The 15,000-nt window shown below is 37.1% G+C and overlaps 2 protein-coding genes across 3 annotated transcripts in view; one reads left to right on the forward strand and one right to left on the reverse strand.

Annotated features, from left to right (window-relative positions):
- Positions 1-1,902, forward strand: part of LOC137624776 (carbohydrate sulfotransferase 1-like) — a 14,064-nt gene extending 12,162 nt beyond the window's left edge. Inside the window, exon 4 of the mRNA XM_068355727.1 lies at positions 454-1,902. Within this exon, the coding sequence (XP_068211828.1) occupies positions 454-1,203 (750 nt within the window). The 3' untranslated portion in view covers positions 1,204-1,902. The remainder of the gene's footprint in view (positions 1-453) is intronic.
- LOC137624474 (carbohydrate sulfotransferase 1-like) overlaps positions 1-15,000 on the reverse strand; it is a 167,555-nt gene that overhangs the window by 49,667 nt on the left and 102,888 nt on the right. The window lies entirely within an intron of this gene.

A 15,000-nucleotide genomic window follows, 5' to 3' on the forward strand; every position in this document is an offset into this window, starting at 1 on the left:
TGGGTTAATGCATGGACGGAATTCTACATGTATCCATAATATATGTTTGTTTGTACGTATAAGCATTAAGCAATCCGCGCTGATCTCACTTAGCCATTCACAAGTAGTAAGTCAATATTTTTACATCATGGCGTAATTATCATTAAAGAAATTTCTATCATCAGCAGTCGTACCGGTAATGTCACCAGTTATGCTTGAATTACCTGTTTGTTGCTTATTAATAAACATAATTCCACAGTATATGTATAGGTCCTGTAGAGAGTGGGGTTCCCCTGCTGTATGAGACCGGAAAAGCAGCCATCAAAGTAAGTAAAGTAAAGTAAGAATAAATTTAATCACTGACCGATTTCCTATCCTTTTAAGAGGATAAAATTAACGAATATTTACTAACAGATACTCTTTCTTTCTTGGCTCTTCCCTTCTGCCATCTTTACGACCTCCGCCGCCCATTAGAACGAGGTACAGGATCTGCTGAGTGGCATCCTGCACTGCGACTACCACAACCTGGACGAGTACCTCAAATTCGCCTTCGTCAACCACGACATGTTCACCCGAAACACGCGCCTCTGGTCCATGTGCAGCGCCATGCCCCGTTCCAAATGCTACAACGCGGATACCCTGGGCAGGCTGTGCTCCCTCTTCCCCATCCACGTCATGAAGGTCGTCCGGGCTCGGCTGGAGCTCCTGGCGCCGCTCCTGAAGGATCCCAAGGTGCGCCTCGTGTGGCTCGTGCGGGATCCCAGAGCCGTTATGAATTCAAGGATCAGCAGCGTCACCTGGTGCGAGACGCGCGCCTGCAAGGACCCCGGCTACCTCTGCTCCGACATCCTGGTGGACTTCAGCACCTACCTCGTCCTGAAGGAGGAGTACCCCTTGCAGGTGATGCTCCTGCGCTACGAGGACCTGGCTAAGAATCCTTACGAGAAGAGCAAGGAGGTCCTGAAGTTCGCCGGGTTGACGTTCCACAAGCGGGTCAAGGACTACCTGGACGATCACCTGACCTCAGACGAGGACGAGCCGTGGAGCACGAGACACGACCCCAAGACGCGCGTGGGGCGCTGGATGAAGGTCATGAAGTTCGAGGACGTGATCAAAACCCAGTACCATTGCAAGAGCATCATGAAGAGCCTCGGGTATCGAACGTTCAGCTCAAAAGAGGATATGACAACAGGGAACGCCGTCGGGCTACTGAACGCGCCATGACGTTCGCCCATTGTTGTTATGCAGGAAATTACGTTCGCAGGATTGGGACACAACTGTGGAGAGACGATGGCGTAGGTGTAAATTAACTCTGCACAAATATCTAGCCTTCCCATAGCAAGCACAAGCACACGGAATAGGGAGGCGAAGTCATGACGTCAGTTACCATGCAACGGCCAAGCTGGTTCAAACGTAAACTGCTCAGAATGATCCACATTATAATACAGCTGATTTCCTACTTCTCTGATGACAAATAATACACAAAATGCCCTGTTCAAATTGGAGAATGACTGGAAATGTCAAGTGAAAGGGTGGCCGTGTTAGGACACTTGTAAGTAGGTCAGTGAGCACCTGAACCAGTTGTGAACCAGAACGTGATAATGTGACGTCATATTTCGGCTCTCTATTCAGCGTCGAGTTACCCCGTGCAAATCCTGATCCTTCTTGAACTAAATACAGGTAAGCTTAACTGCCCAGATTTCAACGTGAAACAGATGTTTTAATTATTTTGATAAACAAATATTAGACTCGAACAGTATTTGTATTTGTGCCTGTCCGGTTATAAAGCGTAAGATAGCTATCAGTTATTTTGTATATAAATATATGCATACATATATGTACACATGTATATATGTATAAATATACGTGCAAAGGTCAATTGTCTGTGATATGGTGTGTACTTTATAAAATAACACAAAAATATATTTTCATGTGTTGCGGGTTCTTTTAATGAACCTACTGGTATTCTCTGTCTTTCTATATAAATATCTCTGTGGAATTTGATACAATCTTACCAATTATTAAAAAATTCAACATTTATACGTAAAAATGTTTACTATTAATAATGACTTTGTAAAAGTTGGGTAAACTGCAAAAATGCTGAAAATGATCCAAGTTGTTTCATAATCACATTTGTGCAGAATATTTCTCTCTCTCTCTCTCTCTCTCTCTCTCTCTCTCTCTCTCTCTCTCACACAAATCCTGAACATAACATTAATGTATTTCTTTTGATTCCTCTACAAAGAAAAATCTACGCCCATTGCAGAACAAGTGTTATGCTTTTTCAGGTCAAATTTCCCATCATTCATTTAACTTTTGCTAAACAATATGCACATTTTCAAATCTACATAGTAAATACAAGGTTAAATCTGTTATATCTACAAACAGGCATTATGACCTTTAGTGGATTATGAAAGAATGATAGAAAAAAAAAGGTTATTCAGCAGAATCTCAATCTCTGACGGACAAAAACGCCAGATATAAAATTATACCAAGTCATATTAATTCTCTTCCAAGAACATTCAGGATAATGAAATATATATGTATCGATTTTGAAACAATAGGAGATTAAATGTACTTGAAATCTCCCACTAGAAAAGATTAATCTACTGAAAAAGTATGATAGCAGATAGCTTTTGCTTAAATTTTAATTTACTATATTCGTTATTGGTCATTATGTTCATTATGAAAAATTTAAAGGAAGAAAATAAAATTTCCCATGATCAATCACGCTGTTAAAATAGATAGGTCATATGTAAACTACGAAACGAGACTTATGTCGATCTGTTCGACATAAAGGCAATTGCAACAAGTTCTATCATTCCGTGAGCTGGTGAATCTAAAATAAAACAAATGAAACTAAAAATGATCCAAAAGAAAATTTTTTAATCACACGAAACATGGTGGTTCCAAGAATGGAGTTGACTTCAATAATTCCAACAACCTTCACGGAATGCTAAAGAAGCGTCTAACAGCTATATAGTTGCCCCAAAGTATTTCTATGTAATACATAACCATATTTATAAACATAAACGCTATTCCTTAATGTTGTTACTATGCTTAAAATATTTTATTTTAATTTATTTCCTTTCCTCACTGGGCTATTTTCCCTGTTGGAGCCCCTTGGTTTATAGCATCCTGCTTTTCCAACTAGGGTTTTAGCTTAGCATTTAATAATAATAAGAATAATAATAATAATAATAATAATAATAATAATAATAATAATAATAATAATAATAATAATAATAACACTGCCATGGATATTTACATTTTCTGCGGACGAAAACCCATTTGTCTTGTAAAAACGAACGTCAATGTTCGAGCTCATTAATATATTACTATGCCAGCTCATATTTTATAGCCACTGCTATAGACATGTTAATGATATACGAATAAAACTTCCCAATATAATTGAAATGAGGTGCAGTTGAAGATAAAAATAGTAAAAGAGTCCTGAATAATCGTCTACTTTTTTTTTCACATTCAGTTGTGGGAGCTTTGCTGGAATCCAACTTTGGTTCACTGTAGATTTTGAGGTCCAAATCCAGAAGAATTATTTGAATTTAAATACGCTTTCGATTTACATAATCCATCAATTTATAAAGTAATGAGAGTATAAACAAAAAATGTTAAGATCTATAAATATTTCATAAAAGCAGTTATGAAAGCCACTGACAGGATGGTTTGGGGAAAAATTAGAGGGACAATCCTATGCTACATAGATCCTTTCAGAGAGAGAGAGAGAGAGAGAGAGAGAGAGAGAGAGAGAGAGAGAGAGAGAGAGAGAGAGAGAGAGAGATTCATAACGTGAACAAGCTGAATAGTGAAGTAGAGAATTAAGAGCGACAGGGAAGTCAGAGTCGATTTATTGAAGCTTTTGAGCTTAGACAGCATTTATAACGAGAGTAAGCCAAAACATGGTTGGGCGAGCTCCCACCAACAGTAAGCTGAATCATATATGTGTGGCATTGATAGAGAACGGTGGATTCCGAAAAAAAAAAAGATCCAGTTAGGACAAAGGAAAGAACTTGAAATGAAAGTTTGATAATGTGCATCACACTTACGTCAGTTGTCTTGAAAATATATAGAATGCTCATTCTAAAGAGACTAGAGAGAAAGATCGATGAAATGCTGAGAGATGAACAAGCAGGATTTAGAAAAGATAGAAGTTGTACTGATCAAATTTTCATTTCAAGACATGTAGTACAGCAATGTGTAGAATAAAGAAATCTACTTTTGATGGCATTTGTGGACTATGAAAAAGCCTTTGATAGTGTGCACCGCCCAATTTTTTTTGAAAGTCCTGTGTTATTGTGGAGTTCCTCTTACATATGTAAATTTGATTAAATATGTTCATGAGCATAGAAAGTGCAAAGTTAATGTTAGTGGAGTCCTATCAAATGAATTTCTAGTGAACAGTGGAGCACTCCAAGGAAATGTGTTGTCCCCTAAGTTGTTTATCCTCCTCATGGATTTTGTAATGCATAGAACAGTTGAGGATGGTGGAGAAGGATTGGACTGGATTGGTAAAAGGAAATTAGCTGACCTAGAGTATTCAGATAACGCCGTCCTTATTAGCAGAACAACACAACTTGCAAAGCTTGCTTACCAGAGTACATGAAATATCACATGAGGTTGGTCTCAAGTTAAATAGAAGAAAGACAGACATAATGAGAACGGAATATGCAATAGAAGATGAAATGTCATTGGAAAGAGGAAGGATTAATGAGGTGGAATCATTTAAATATATAGAAAATGTGATCTCTAATACAGGATCTTTAGAATTTGACTTTAATGAAAGATTGAAAAACACAAATCAGACAATGGCTAGATTATGTAAAATTTGAAAATCAAATCGCTTGAAATTACATATAAAAATCAGGCTGTATATACACAAATTATACCGGTTAAACGAAAGCAATAACCATTAACTCGTGATATTTATTATAGAAGAAGAAGAAGAAGAAGAAGAAGAAGAAGAAGAAGAAGAAGAAGAAGAAGAAGAAGAAGAAAGAGATATGCTAAAAAAAAAACCATTGAGATATTTGTAAAAAATGTAAATGAATAAATAACGCACCCGGCCCCCCACCCCCCCAAAAAAAAAAACACCTATGATTATGGAGGGAGTTGGCGGTTCAGTGCTATAAGCATTGTTCTGGAGAGTAAGTATTAGAAACAAAAGGAGAAAGACTGCATAAACAGGAAAGAAAAAAAAATTATTTGAATAAAAATCGAAGTGGTGAAAAATCGTCTCACAAAGATGAAAAGAGCGTTACATGGTACTTCAATTATAAAATGGAGAGAGAGAGAGAGAGAGAGAGAGAGAGAGAGAGAGAGAGAGAGAGAGAGTCTCAGGGGCTGGTAAAAGTGGCAGCTACAATGGTTTTGTATAGCTGAGAGAGAGAGAGAGAGAGAGAGAGAGAGAGAGAGAGAGAGAGATTCGCGTGACACGTACGAGACAGGTGAGAGGCCCAAATTAATGATTTACTTTGCCCCACTCTGAGAGGTAGGTTCCACTTAAAAGGGGAGATAAGGAGAGAAAACATAGGGGCAAGAAGACATAAGAAAATGAGTATTGTGTACATTGAGCGCTCTTCTTATGGATATATTTCGGCCTTTCTATATGCAAAATGGTATACCAATAACATTCACACTGCACTATAAACAAAAAGAACTTTCTAGTATTCCACATATTTTATTATCCCAGGCTAAACTCTACCCATCATTATTCCAGGCAATCTTAGCAATTCTGTGGCCTTACAAACCATGGTGTCACCTTGGTTAATTCTCCCCTTGAAAGAAAAAATCAATCTATTCCTTGGACCGTTTCTCTCATTCAGACAAAACGTACACACCATGACCATTCGTTTAACTACACAATCACCACCTTAATGTAATATCTGGCTTGTAATCATATCAATTCATATCATATACAATATATGTACTATACCCCGGTGAAAGAGTTTGCGTATCGCCATGATCAGCAAAGATTTTCCAACTAATGTTATAGCTTAGATTATTATGATAATAATAATAATAATAATAATAATAATAATAATAATAATAATAATAATAATTATAATGGTAATGATTGAAAAAAAATACCCGAAAATTAATTATGATTAAATGCTACATATAAGTCTATAATATATATATATATATATATATATATATATATATATATATATATAGAGAGAGAGAGAGAGAGAGAGAGAGAGAGAGAGAGAGAGAGAGAGAGAGAGAGAGAGAGAGAGAGAGAGAGAGAGAGATTTGTAATAATTGTTTTTCATCTTCCTATCCAAGCATTGATCGATTTCCGACCTTTCTGACTCAAATTCATAATTCAAATCACGTAGTTTATTATTATTATTATTATTATTATTATTATTATTATTATTATTATTATTATTATTATTATTATTATTATTATTATAAGCTATTAGGGCCTATTGAAACCAGAGAAAAAAAGAGAATTTTTCGCGAGTCCTAAACGGCTTCGGGAGAAAATCTTCGTGCATCTCCAAAAGAATTCAGAAGAAATTTCCATAGACTTAGCATGGAATTCTGAATGATTCCAGAAATCTCTGAACGATTTCGGAAAAAAACCTTCCTGAATCTCCTCTCCAAATGACTTCAGAAGAAATAGCCGTTGACTTAGCATAGAGTTCTGAATGACTCCAGAATGGAATCTTCCCGGAACAGTTCTGAACGGTCTCCGCTCCGGATTCCAAAAGACTTCTGAAGACCTGATCTCTCTTTTTCTTTTTTTAAACATACCTTGCAACACCTCACGATCTGTATGTATTGTAGTTATGGAAGTTTACACAGTGAACATTGGGAGGAGGATTTCACTTTACTCACAGCTCGCGTTCTGGCGAACCAGGTAACTGACTGTGATAATTTTGTTACAGCTACAGGGTGAACTGGAGGCTATTCGGAACACCTTCATCTACAGATAGTTTGAATAGGTGCTGCCGAAGTTGGCGAGCTTTGAAGATCATAATGTAAGTGCCTTGAAGGATAATTTGCTTGCGGTTTAGCGACGATGTCCTATAATTGGATTGCATTGGTGCAAAGCGGTGAGCGACGTGTGTTTCTTCAAAATTTGGCATTGAAGATAGAACATATCAGGACGGCATTGGTAAATATATTGTGTTGCTCTTCATTGACTTTAGTATGATGACGTATAGTGTATGCCGAGAAATCAATGGCATCCATGTCTTAACCCATCGCCCTTATAGGTAAAGACATGAAAGTCATCGATTTCTCCGAGGAATCTGACGAACCGAGGATAAGCAGCACTGAAATGTCTCTTGAAATCTCGAAGGAGACTGGCGAACTAAGCAAAGAAGATCTTGAAAAACTATAAAAGACAGAAGAGAATAGAGAAGGAAGGCCTTTATATGAAGAAGCATAAAAAATAGCCTTCAATTATAGAGGTAAGTCACCTAAAAATTGAGGTCAAATAGCCTCTACTATTAGCGGTTAGTCGCCTTAAAACAGAGGTCTCAAAGAGCCTTTAGTGCTAGAAATAAAGCACCCAAAATAGATGTCAAAGAGGTTTTAATGTTAGAGGTAAGGGAATTCAAATAGAGGTCAAATAAACTCTAATGCTAGAGTATAGGACCTCAAAATAGAGGTCAAAGAACCTCTAATGCTAAAAGTAAGGAGCCTCAAAACAGAGGTCAAAGAGCCTCTAATGTTAAAAGTAAGGAGCCTAAAAATAGAGGTCAAAGACCCTCTAATGCTAAAAGTAAGGAGCCTCAAAATAGAGGTCAAAGAACCTCTAATACTGAAAGTAAGGAGCCTCAAAACAGAGGTCAAAGACCCTCTAATGCTAAACGTAAGAAGCCTCAAAATAGAGGTCAAAGAGCCTCTAATACTCAAAGTAAGGAGCCTCAAAATAGAGGTCAAAGAGCTTCTAATGCTAAAAGTAAGGAGCCTCAAAATAGAGGTCAAACAGCCTCTAATGCTAAAAATAAGGAGCCTGAAAATAGAGGTCAGAGAGCCTCTAATGTTAAACGTAAGAAGCCTCAAAATAGAGGTCAAAGATTCTCTAATGCTTAAAGTATGGAGCCTAAAAATATAGGTGAAAGAGCCTCTAATGCTAAAAGTAAGGAGCCTCAAAATAGGTCAAACAGCCTCTAATGCTAAAGGTGAGGAGCCTCAAAATAGAGGTCAAAGAACCTCTAATGCTAAACATAAGAAGCCTCAAAATAGAGGTCAAAGACCCTCTAATGCTAAAAGTAAGGAGCCTCAAAATAAGAGGTCAAAAAGCGTCTAATGATAAAAGTAAGGAGCCTCAAAATAGAGGTCATAGAGCCTCTAATGCTATAAGTATGAAGCCTCAAATTAGAGGTCAAAGAGCCTCTAATGATAAAAGTAAGGAGCCTCAAAATAGAGATCAAAGACCCTCTAATGCTAAACGTAAGGAGCCTCAAAATAGAGGTCAAAGAGCCTCTAATGCAGGAGATACTGCACCTCAAAATCGAGGTCAAAGACCCTCTAATGCTAAAAGTAAGGAGCCTCAAAATAGAGGTTAAAGAGCCTCTAACGCTAAAAGTAAGGAGCCTCAAAATAGGTCAAGGAGCCTCTATTGTTAAATGTAAGGAGCCTCAAATTAGAGGTCAAAGAGCCTCTAATGCTAAAAGTAAGGAGCCTCAAAATAGAGGTCAAAGACCCTCTAATGCTAGAAGTGAGCAGCCTCAAAATAGAGGTCAAAGACCCTATAATGCTAAAAGTAAGGAGCCTCAAAATAGAGGTCAAATACCCTCTAATGCTAAACCTAAGGAGCCTCAAAATAAAGAGGTCAAAGAGCCTCTAGTGCTAAAAGTAAGGAACATCAAAACAGGGCAAAGACCATTTAATGCTAAACCTAAGGAGCCTCAAAATAGAGGTCAAAGACCCTCTAACGCTAAAAGTAAGGAACCTCAAAACAGAGGTCAAAGAGACTCTAAAGCTAAAAGTAAGGAGCCTCAAAATAGAGGTCAAAGAGACTCTAATGCTAAAAGTTAGGAGCCTCAAAATAGAGGTTAAAGAGCCTCTAATGCTAAAAGTAAGGAGCCTAAAAATAGAGGTGAAAAAGATTCTAATGCTAGAAGTGAGCAGCCTCAAAATAAAGGTCAAAGACCCTCTAATGCTAAAAGTAAGGAGCCTCAAAACAGAGGTCAAATACCCTCTAATGCTAAACCTAAGAAGCCTCAAAATATAGGTCAAAGAGCCTCTAGTGCTAAAAGTAAGGAACATCAAAACAGAGGGCAAAGACCATTTAATGCTAAACCTAGGGAGCCTCAAAATAGAGGTCAAAGACCCTCTAATGCTAAAAGTAAGGAGCCTCAAAACAGAGGTCAAAGACCATCTAATGCTAAAAGTAAGGAGCCTCAAAACAGAGGTCAAAGACCATCTAATGCTAAACGTAAGGAGCCTCAAAATAGAGGTCAAAGAGACTCTAATGCTAAAAGTAAGGAGCCTCAGAATAGAGGTCAAAGAGACTCTAAAGCTAAAAGTAAGGAGCCTCAAAATAGAGGTCAAAGATACTCTAAAGCTAAAAGTAAGGAGCCTCAAAATAGAGGTAAAAAAGAGCCTCTAATGCTAAAAGTAAGGAACATCAAAACAGAGGGCAAAGACCATTTAATGCTAAACCTAAGGAGCCTCAAAATAGAGGTCAAAGACCCTCTAATGCTAAAAGTGAGGAGCCTCAAAATAGAAGTCAAAGAGTCTCTAAAGCTAAAAGTAAGGAGCCTCAAAATAGAGGTCAAAGACCCTCTAATGCTAAAAGTGAGGAGACTCAAAATAGAAGTCAAAGAGACTCTAAAGCTAAAAGTAAGGAGCCTCAAAATAGAGGCCAAAGACCCTCTAATGCTAAAATTAAGGAGCCTCAAAACAGAGGTCAAAGACCATCTAATGCTAAAAGTAAGGAGCCTCAAAATAGAGGTCAAAGACCCTCTAATGCTAAAAGTAAGGAGCCTCAAAACAGAGGTCAAAGAGATTCTAATGCTAGAAGTGAGCAGCCTCAAAATAAAGGTCAAAGACCCTCTAATGCTAAAAGTAAGGAGCCTCAAAATAGAGGTCAAATACCCTCTAATGCTAAACCTAAGGAGCCTCAAAATATAGGTCAAAGAGCCTCTAGTGCTAACAGTAAGGAACATCAAAACAGAGGGCAAAGACCATTTAATGCTAAACCTAAGGAGCCTCAAAATAGAGGTCAAAGACCCTCTAATGCTAAAAGTAAGGAGCCTCAAAACAGAGGTCAAAGACCATCTAATTCTAAAAGTAAGGAGCCTCAAAATAGAGGTCAAAGACCATCTAATGCTAAAAGTAAGGAGCCTCAAAACAGAGGTCAAAGAGACTCTAAAGCTAAAAGTAAGGAGCCTCAAAATAGAGGTCAAAGAGCCTCTAATGCTAAAAGTAAGGAGCCTCAAAATAGAGGTCAAAGACCCTCTAATGCTAAAAGTAAGGAGCTTCAAAATAGAGGTCAGAGACCCTCTAATGCTAAACGTAAGGAGCCTCAAAATAAAGGTCAAAGACCCTCTAATGCTAAAAGTGAGGAGCCTCAAAATAGAGGTCAAAGAGACTCTAATGCTGAAAATGAGCAGTCTCATAATAGAGGTCAAAGACCCTCTAATGCTAAAAGTAATAAGCATCAAAATAGAGGTCAAAGACCCTCTAATGCTAAACGTAAGGAGCCTCAAAATAGAGGTCAAAGACCCTCTAATGCTAAAAGTAATAAGCCTCAAAAGAGAGGTCAAAGACCCTCTAATGCTAAATGTAAGGAGCCTCAAAATAGAGGTCTAAGACCCTCTAATGCTAAACGTAAGGAGCCTAAAAATAGAGGTCAAAGAGACTAATGCTAAAAGTGAGCAGTCTCAAAATAGAGGTCAGAGAACCTCTAATGCTAAACGTAAGGAGCCTCAAAATAGAAGTCAAAGATCCTCTAATGCTCAAAGTAAGGAGGCTAAAAATAGAGGTAAAACAGCCTCTAATGCTAAAGGTAATGAGCCTCAAAATAGAGGTCAAAGACTCTCTAATGCTAAAAGAAAGGAGCCTCAAAATAGAGGTCAAATAGACTCTAATGCTAAAAGTGAGCAGTCTCGAAATGGAGGTCACAGAGCCTCTAATGCTAAATGTAAGTAGCCTCAAAATAGAGGTAAAAACCCACTAATGGTCAAAGTAAGGAACCTCAAATTAGAGGTCAAAGAGCCTCTAATGCTAAAAGTAAGGAGCCTCAAAATGGAGGTCAAAGACCCCCTAATGCTAAAAGTAAGGAGCCTCAAAATAGAGGCCATAGAGCCTCTAATTCTAAAGGTAAAGCACTTCAAATTAGAGATAAAAAACATATAATGCTAGTATTATAGTACCTCAAAACAGAAGTAATAGACCCCTTAATACTAAAGGTATGGCACCTCAAAATAGAGCTTAAATATCCTTTAATGTAGGAAGTATGGCACCTCAAAATAAAAGGTCAAAGAGCCTCTAATGCTAGAGGTAAGGTACCTCAAAATAGGGGCCAAATAGGCTGGCATATTCTTTGTATATTCACCCTACGCATTGGTTTCCTGTGCGCCAGCGCTTTTCTGCACCTTCACCAAAAACTGTGCTTCAGCAGAAACTGAGCATCAGCAGCATCCTGGATTTAGGAAAGGTAGAAGTTGTATTGACCAAATTTTCATTTAAGACATGTGGTACAGCAATATGTAGCATATAGAACTCCACTTTTGATGGTATATGTGGGCTATGAAAAAGCTTTTGATTATATGCTGATGACGCTGTCCTAATTAGCAGAACACCACAGGACTTTCAAAGCTTGCTTACCAGAATGCATGAAAAATCACGAGGTTGGGCTAGAGATAAATAGAAGAAAGACAGATGATGAGAACGGAATATACAATAGGAGATGAAATATCTTTGGAAGGATAAAAGATTAATGAGGTAGAATTACTTAAATATTTAGGAACAATGATATCTAATATAGGAGCTTTAAAATTTGAGTTTAATGAAAGATTGAAAAAAGCAAATCAGAGGATGGCTATGTTAAGTCAAATTTGTAAATCAGGTCGCCTAAAATTACATATAGTAATCAGGCTACATATTAGTTTAGTGAGATCGGTGTTACTGTATGGTCGTGAATCTTGGTATATTAATGAAACTCATTTTGTAGACTTGAGAACAAAGCCCTCAGAAGAATATTGAGTGTTAAATGACAGGACAGGATTAGAAATGAAACTAAGAGAGATTACTCGAGCGCCACATGTGGATGAGATCATAGTGAGGGGTAGATGGAGATGGTTTGGGGATGCTTTTTGTTCTCCCTAAGAGACATTAGTTCACCAAACTTTAAACTGGCCTCCAGCTGAAGATAGAGACGACTAGCGAAATCTAATTTAGGCCCTTTGCGTCAATAGGCGTGGGAGGAGATTATGATGATGATATGTGGGCAGTGGCTTCGAGCATCTAGCTCAAGGCGAGTCACTTAGCCTCCTTCTTCCTCTAAAAACCCTTTTGTTGCTCTACCAATGCAAAATAATGGACGATCCTTAATATCTTCCAAAATAATTTGAATTTCTTTTTTATTTCTTTTTATTTTAGGTATAAATAAATCATTATCATTCACTATCGGGACTATCCTAGCAGTTCAATTATCACTATTTACTACCCTGGTCAATCTAGATTTTTTTGTATTTACGTTAGTGTTTGCAGACATTTTTTCTTAAAGAATCGAGAGATATTTGGTTGCTTTGTATTTCCATGATTTGTCATGTTTCTATCTCTCTTTGTGTTTTTCCTTATAGTTTTCTTCATTTCATCTTTTTTTCTTAAATCTTCGATTGTATCCCTATCTTTTGTAGGTAAAAGTATATCTTTGATGGCTCGTTCATAGTATGAGGTAACAATGATAAGAATAAAATGGATAGGTACAACTTAGGACGAATATTGTTCATGGGATCAGCTTTGCCCCTCCTTGATGTATGTATCATGCTGTTCACTCTAATGTTGCTCCATTTAACACCATATCAAAAAGGCAAAATGACAGTTATCAACATGGAAATTAGCAGGAACAGTGAAAATATATTCTATTTCAATTCCTGAAATTTTCCTTTGGATATGTGAATTATTATAGGAACAATGTATATAGTAGAGTTTTTTTTTTTTTTTTTCTTAGATATTTCTAGCATTTGGGTTGACACCCCTCTCGAGGATGTTACCATGTTTTGGTCAATCTTTTTGAAGGTTTCACCCCCTGAGTGTCAACAGCTTTACGAGTGTCCCCAGTATTAAATAGCTTTTTGAAAATCATATCATAACCATCGAGCTAGAAAGAAACCTTTTTTTTTTCAATGTAACTCTCAGGGTGTCACTCACTTTTAGGGTGTCACCTTGGGCAGACACCCCTTTTACTGCACCCCTTATGTCTTATTTTGAAATTTTATGATTACATATATGCATATTTATACATAAAAGTATATTTGTGTGCTCGAATACAAAGTTTGATTTGCATATTCATATAGTAAGGCAAAATTGGACAGTTTTCAAAACCATGGTCAGGCAAAATTGGACAGGCAAACTTCTCACTTTTTTCTTCGCGAGGCAAAATTGGACAATCTTGGATTACGGACACAAAAATTTATGTAAGTCTATAATTTTTTTTTCTGGCATATTTATATTGATAGGGACCACAAATTGTCATAGTTTGCCCAACTGAGCGTTGGCGCTTAACAGAAATACAGACGTGTCCAAAATTGCCACACTGTCCAAAATTGCCTCGCCTCTAAGATATTTTTTTTTATTATTGTAATACGAGAATTTCTAATTCTTTGATGATTATGAAACAAGCAATTTTTATAGATGAGACCTCCCTCTCTTGAAAACATGTTTGGAATTTGGTCATAAATTATCAATATATATTTTGTACAAAGGTTACTAAAAAGGTGTCCAAAAGTGCCTCACCCTACTATACTATAAAAGACACAAAGACAGAAGTTAATTGTTGAATGTTTTCGTGGAAGTGATGAAAATTACAAGGTAGAGGATGCTAAGTATTCCAGTACTGATAGTGAGGTCAAAATAAAAGCAAGAAATGGCTGGAGAGAATATTTAGACCGGAAAGCAGAGAGGCTGACAAAGCTATGAATTCAGGGAGTGGCTATGACGTAAGAATTGCTCATAGAATTAGTAATGAAATCTCTACTGGGGCAAAGAGGAAACATGTACACATCAAAAAGAGAGATGGGACTATTATAACAACAAAAGATGAAAAAGGCAACGTTGGATGGAACACTTTAGTGAGGCCATGTACAAGAGATATGAAGGGAATAATTTGAATTATATACCTGAAGCTGAGGAAGACCTTGGTGTGCCCATGAATGAATTCAGCGTGTTTGAAGTCGAATCTATCCTCAAAAACTAAACAGATGGAAAGCCCCTGGATATGATGAATTAACTGTCGAGATGATATTAGCCGAAAATGAAGGGACTCCTAAAATATGTATGAGATTATTCTGTAGAATGTGGCGTGAAAAGGCAAAACCTGATGAATGGAAGCTAGCGATGTTGGTGAAAAAAAAAAAAAAAAAAAAAAAAAAAAAAAAAAAAAAAAAAAAAAAAAAAAAAAGGATCTGACTGATTGCTATAATTACAGAGGCATCACACTCACGTCAGTTGTCATTAAAATATACAGAATGCTTATTCTAAAGAGACTAGAGAGCAAGATCGATGAAAAGCCGTGAGATGAACAAGCAGGATTTAGAAAAGGTAGAAGTTGTACTGACCGAATTTTCTTTTTAAGACATGTGGTACAGCAATGTGTAGAATATAGAAATCCACTTTTGATGGCATTTGTGGACTATGAAAAAGCCTTTGATGGTGTGCACCGGCTAATTTTGTGGAGAATCCTGTGTTATTGATAGAAAGTGCAAAGTTAATGTTAGAGGAGTCGTATCAAATAAATTTCCAGTGAACAGTGAAATATTCCAAGGAAATGTTCTGTCACTTATGTTGTTCATCCTCCTCATGGATTTTGTAATG

This window comes from Palaemon carinicauda, chromosome 31 (assembly GCF_036898095.1).
Source record: "Palaemon carinicauda isolate YSFRI2023 chromosome 31, ASM3689809v2, whole genome shotgun sequence".
In the NCBI taxonomy this organism is placed as follows: Eukaryota; Metazoa; Arthropoda; class Malacostraca; order Decapoda; family Palaemonidae; genus Palaemon; species Palaemon carinicauda.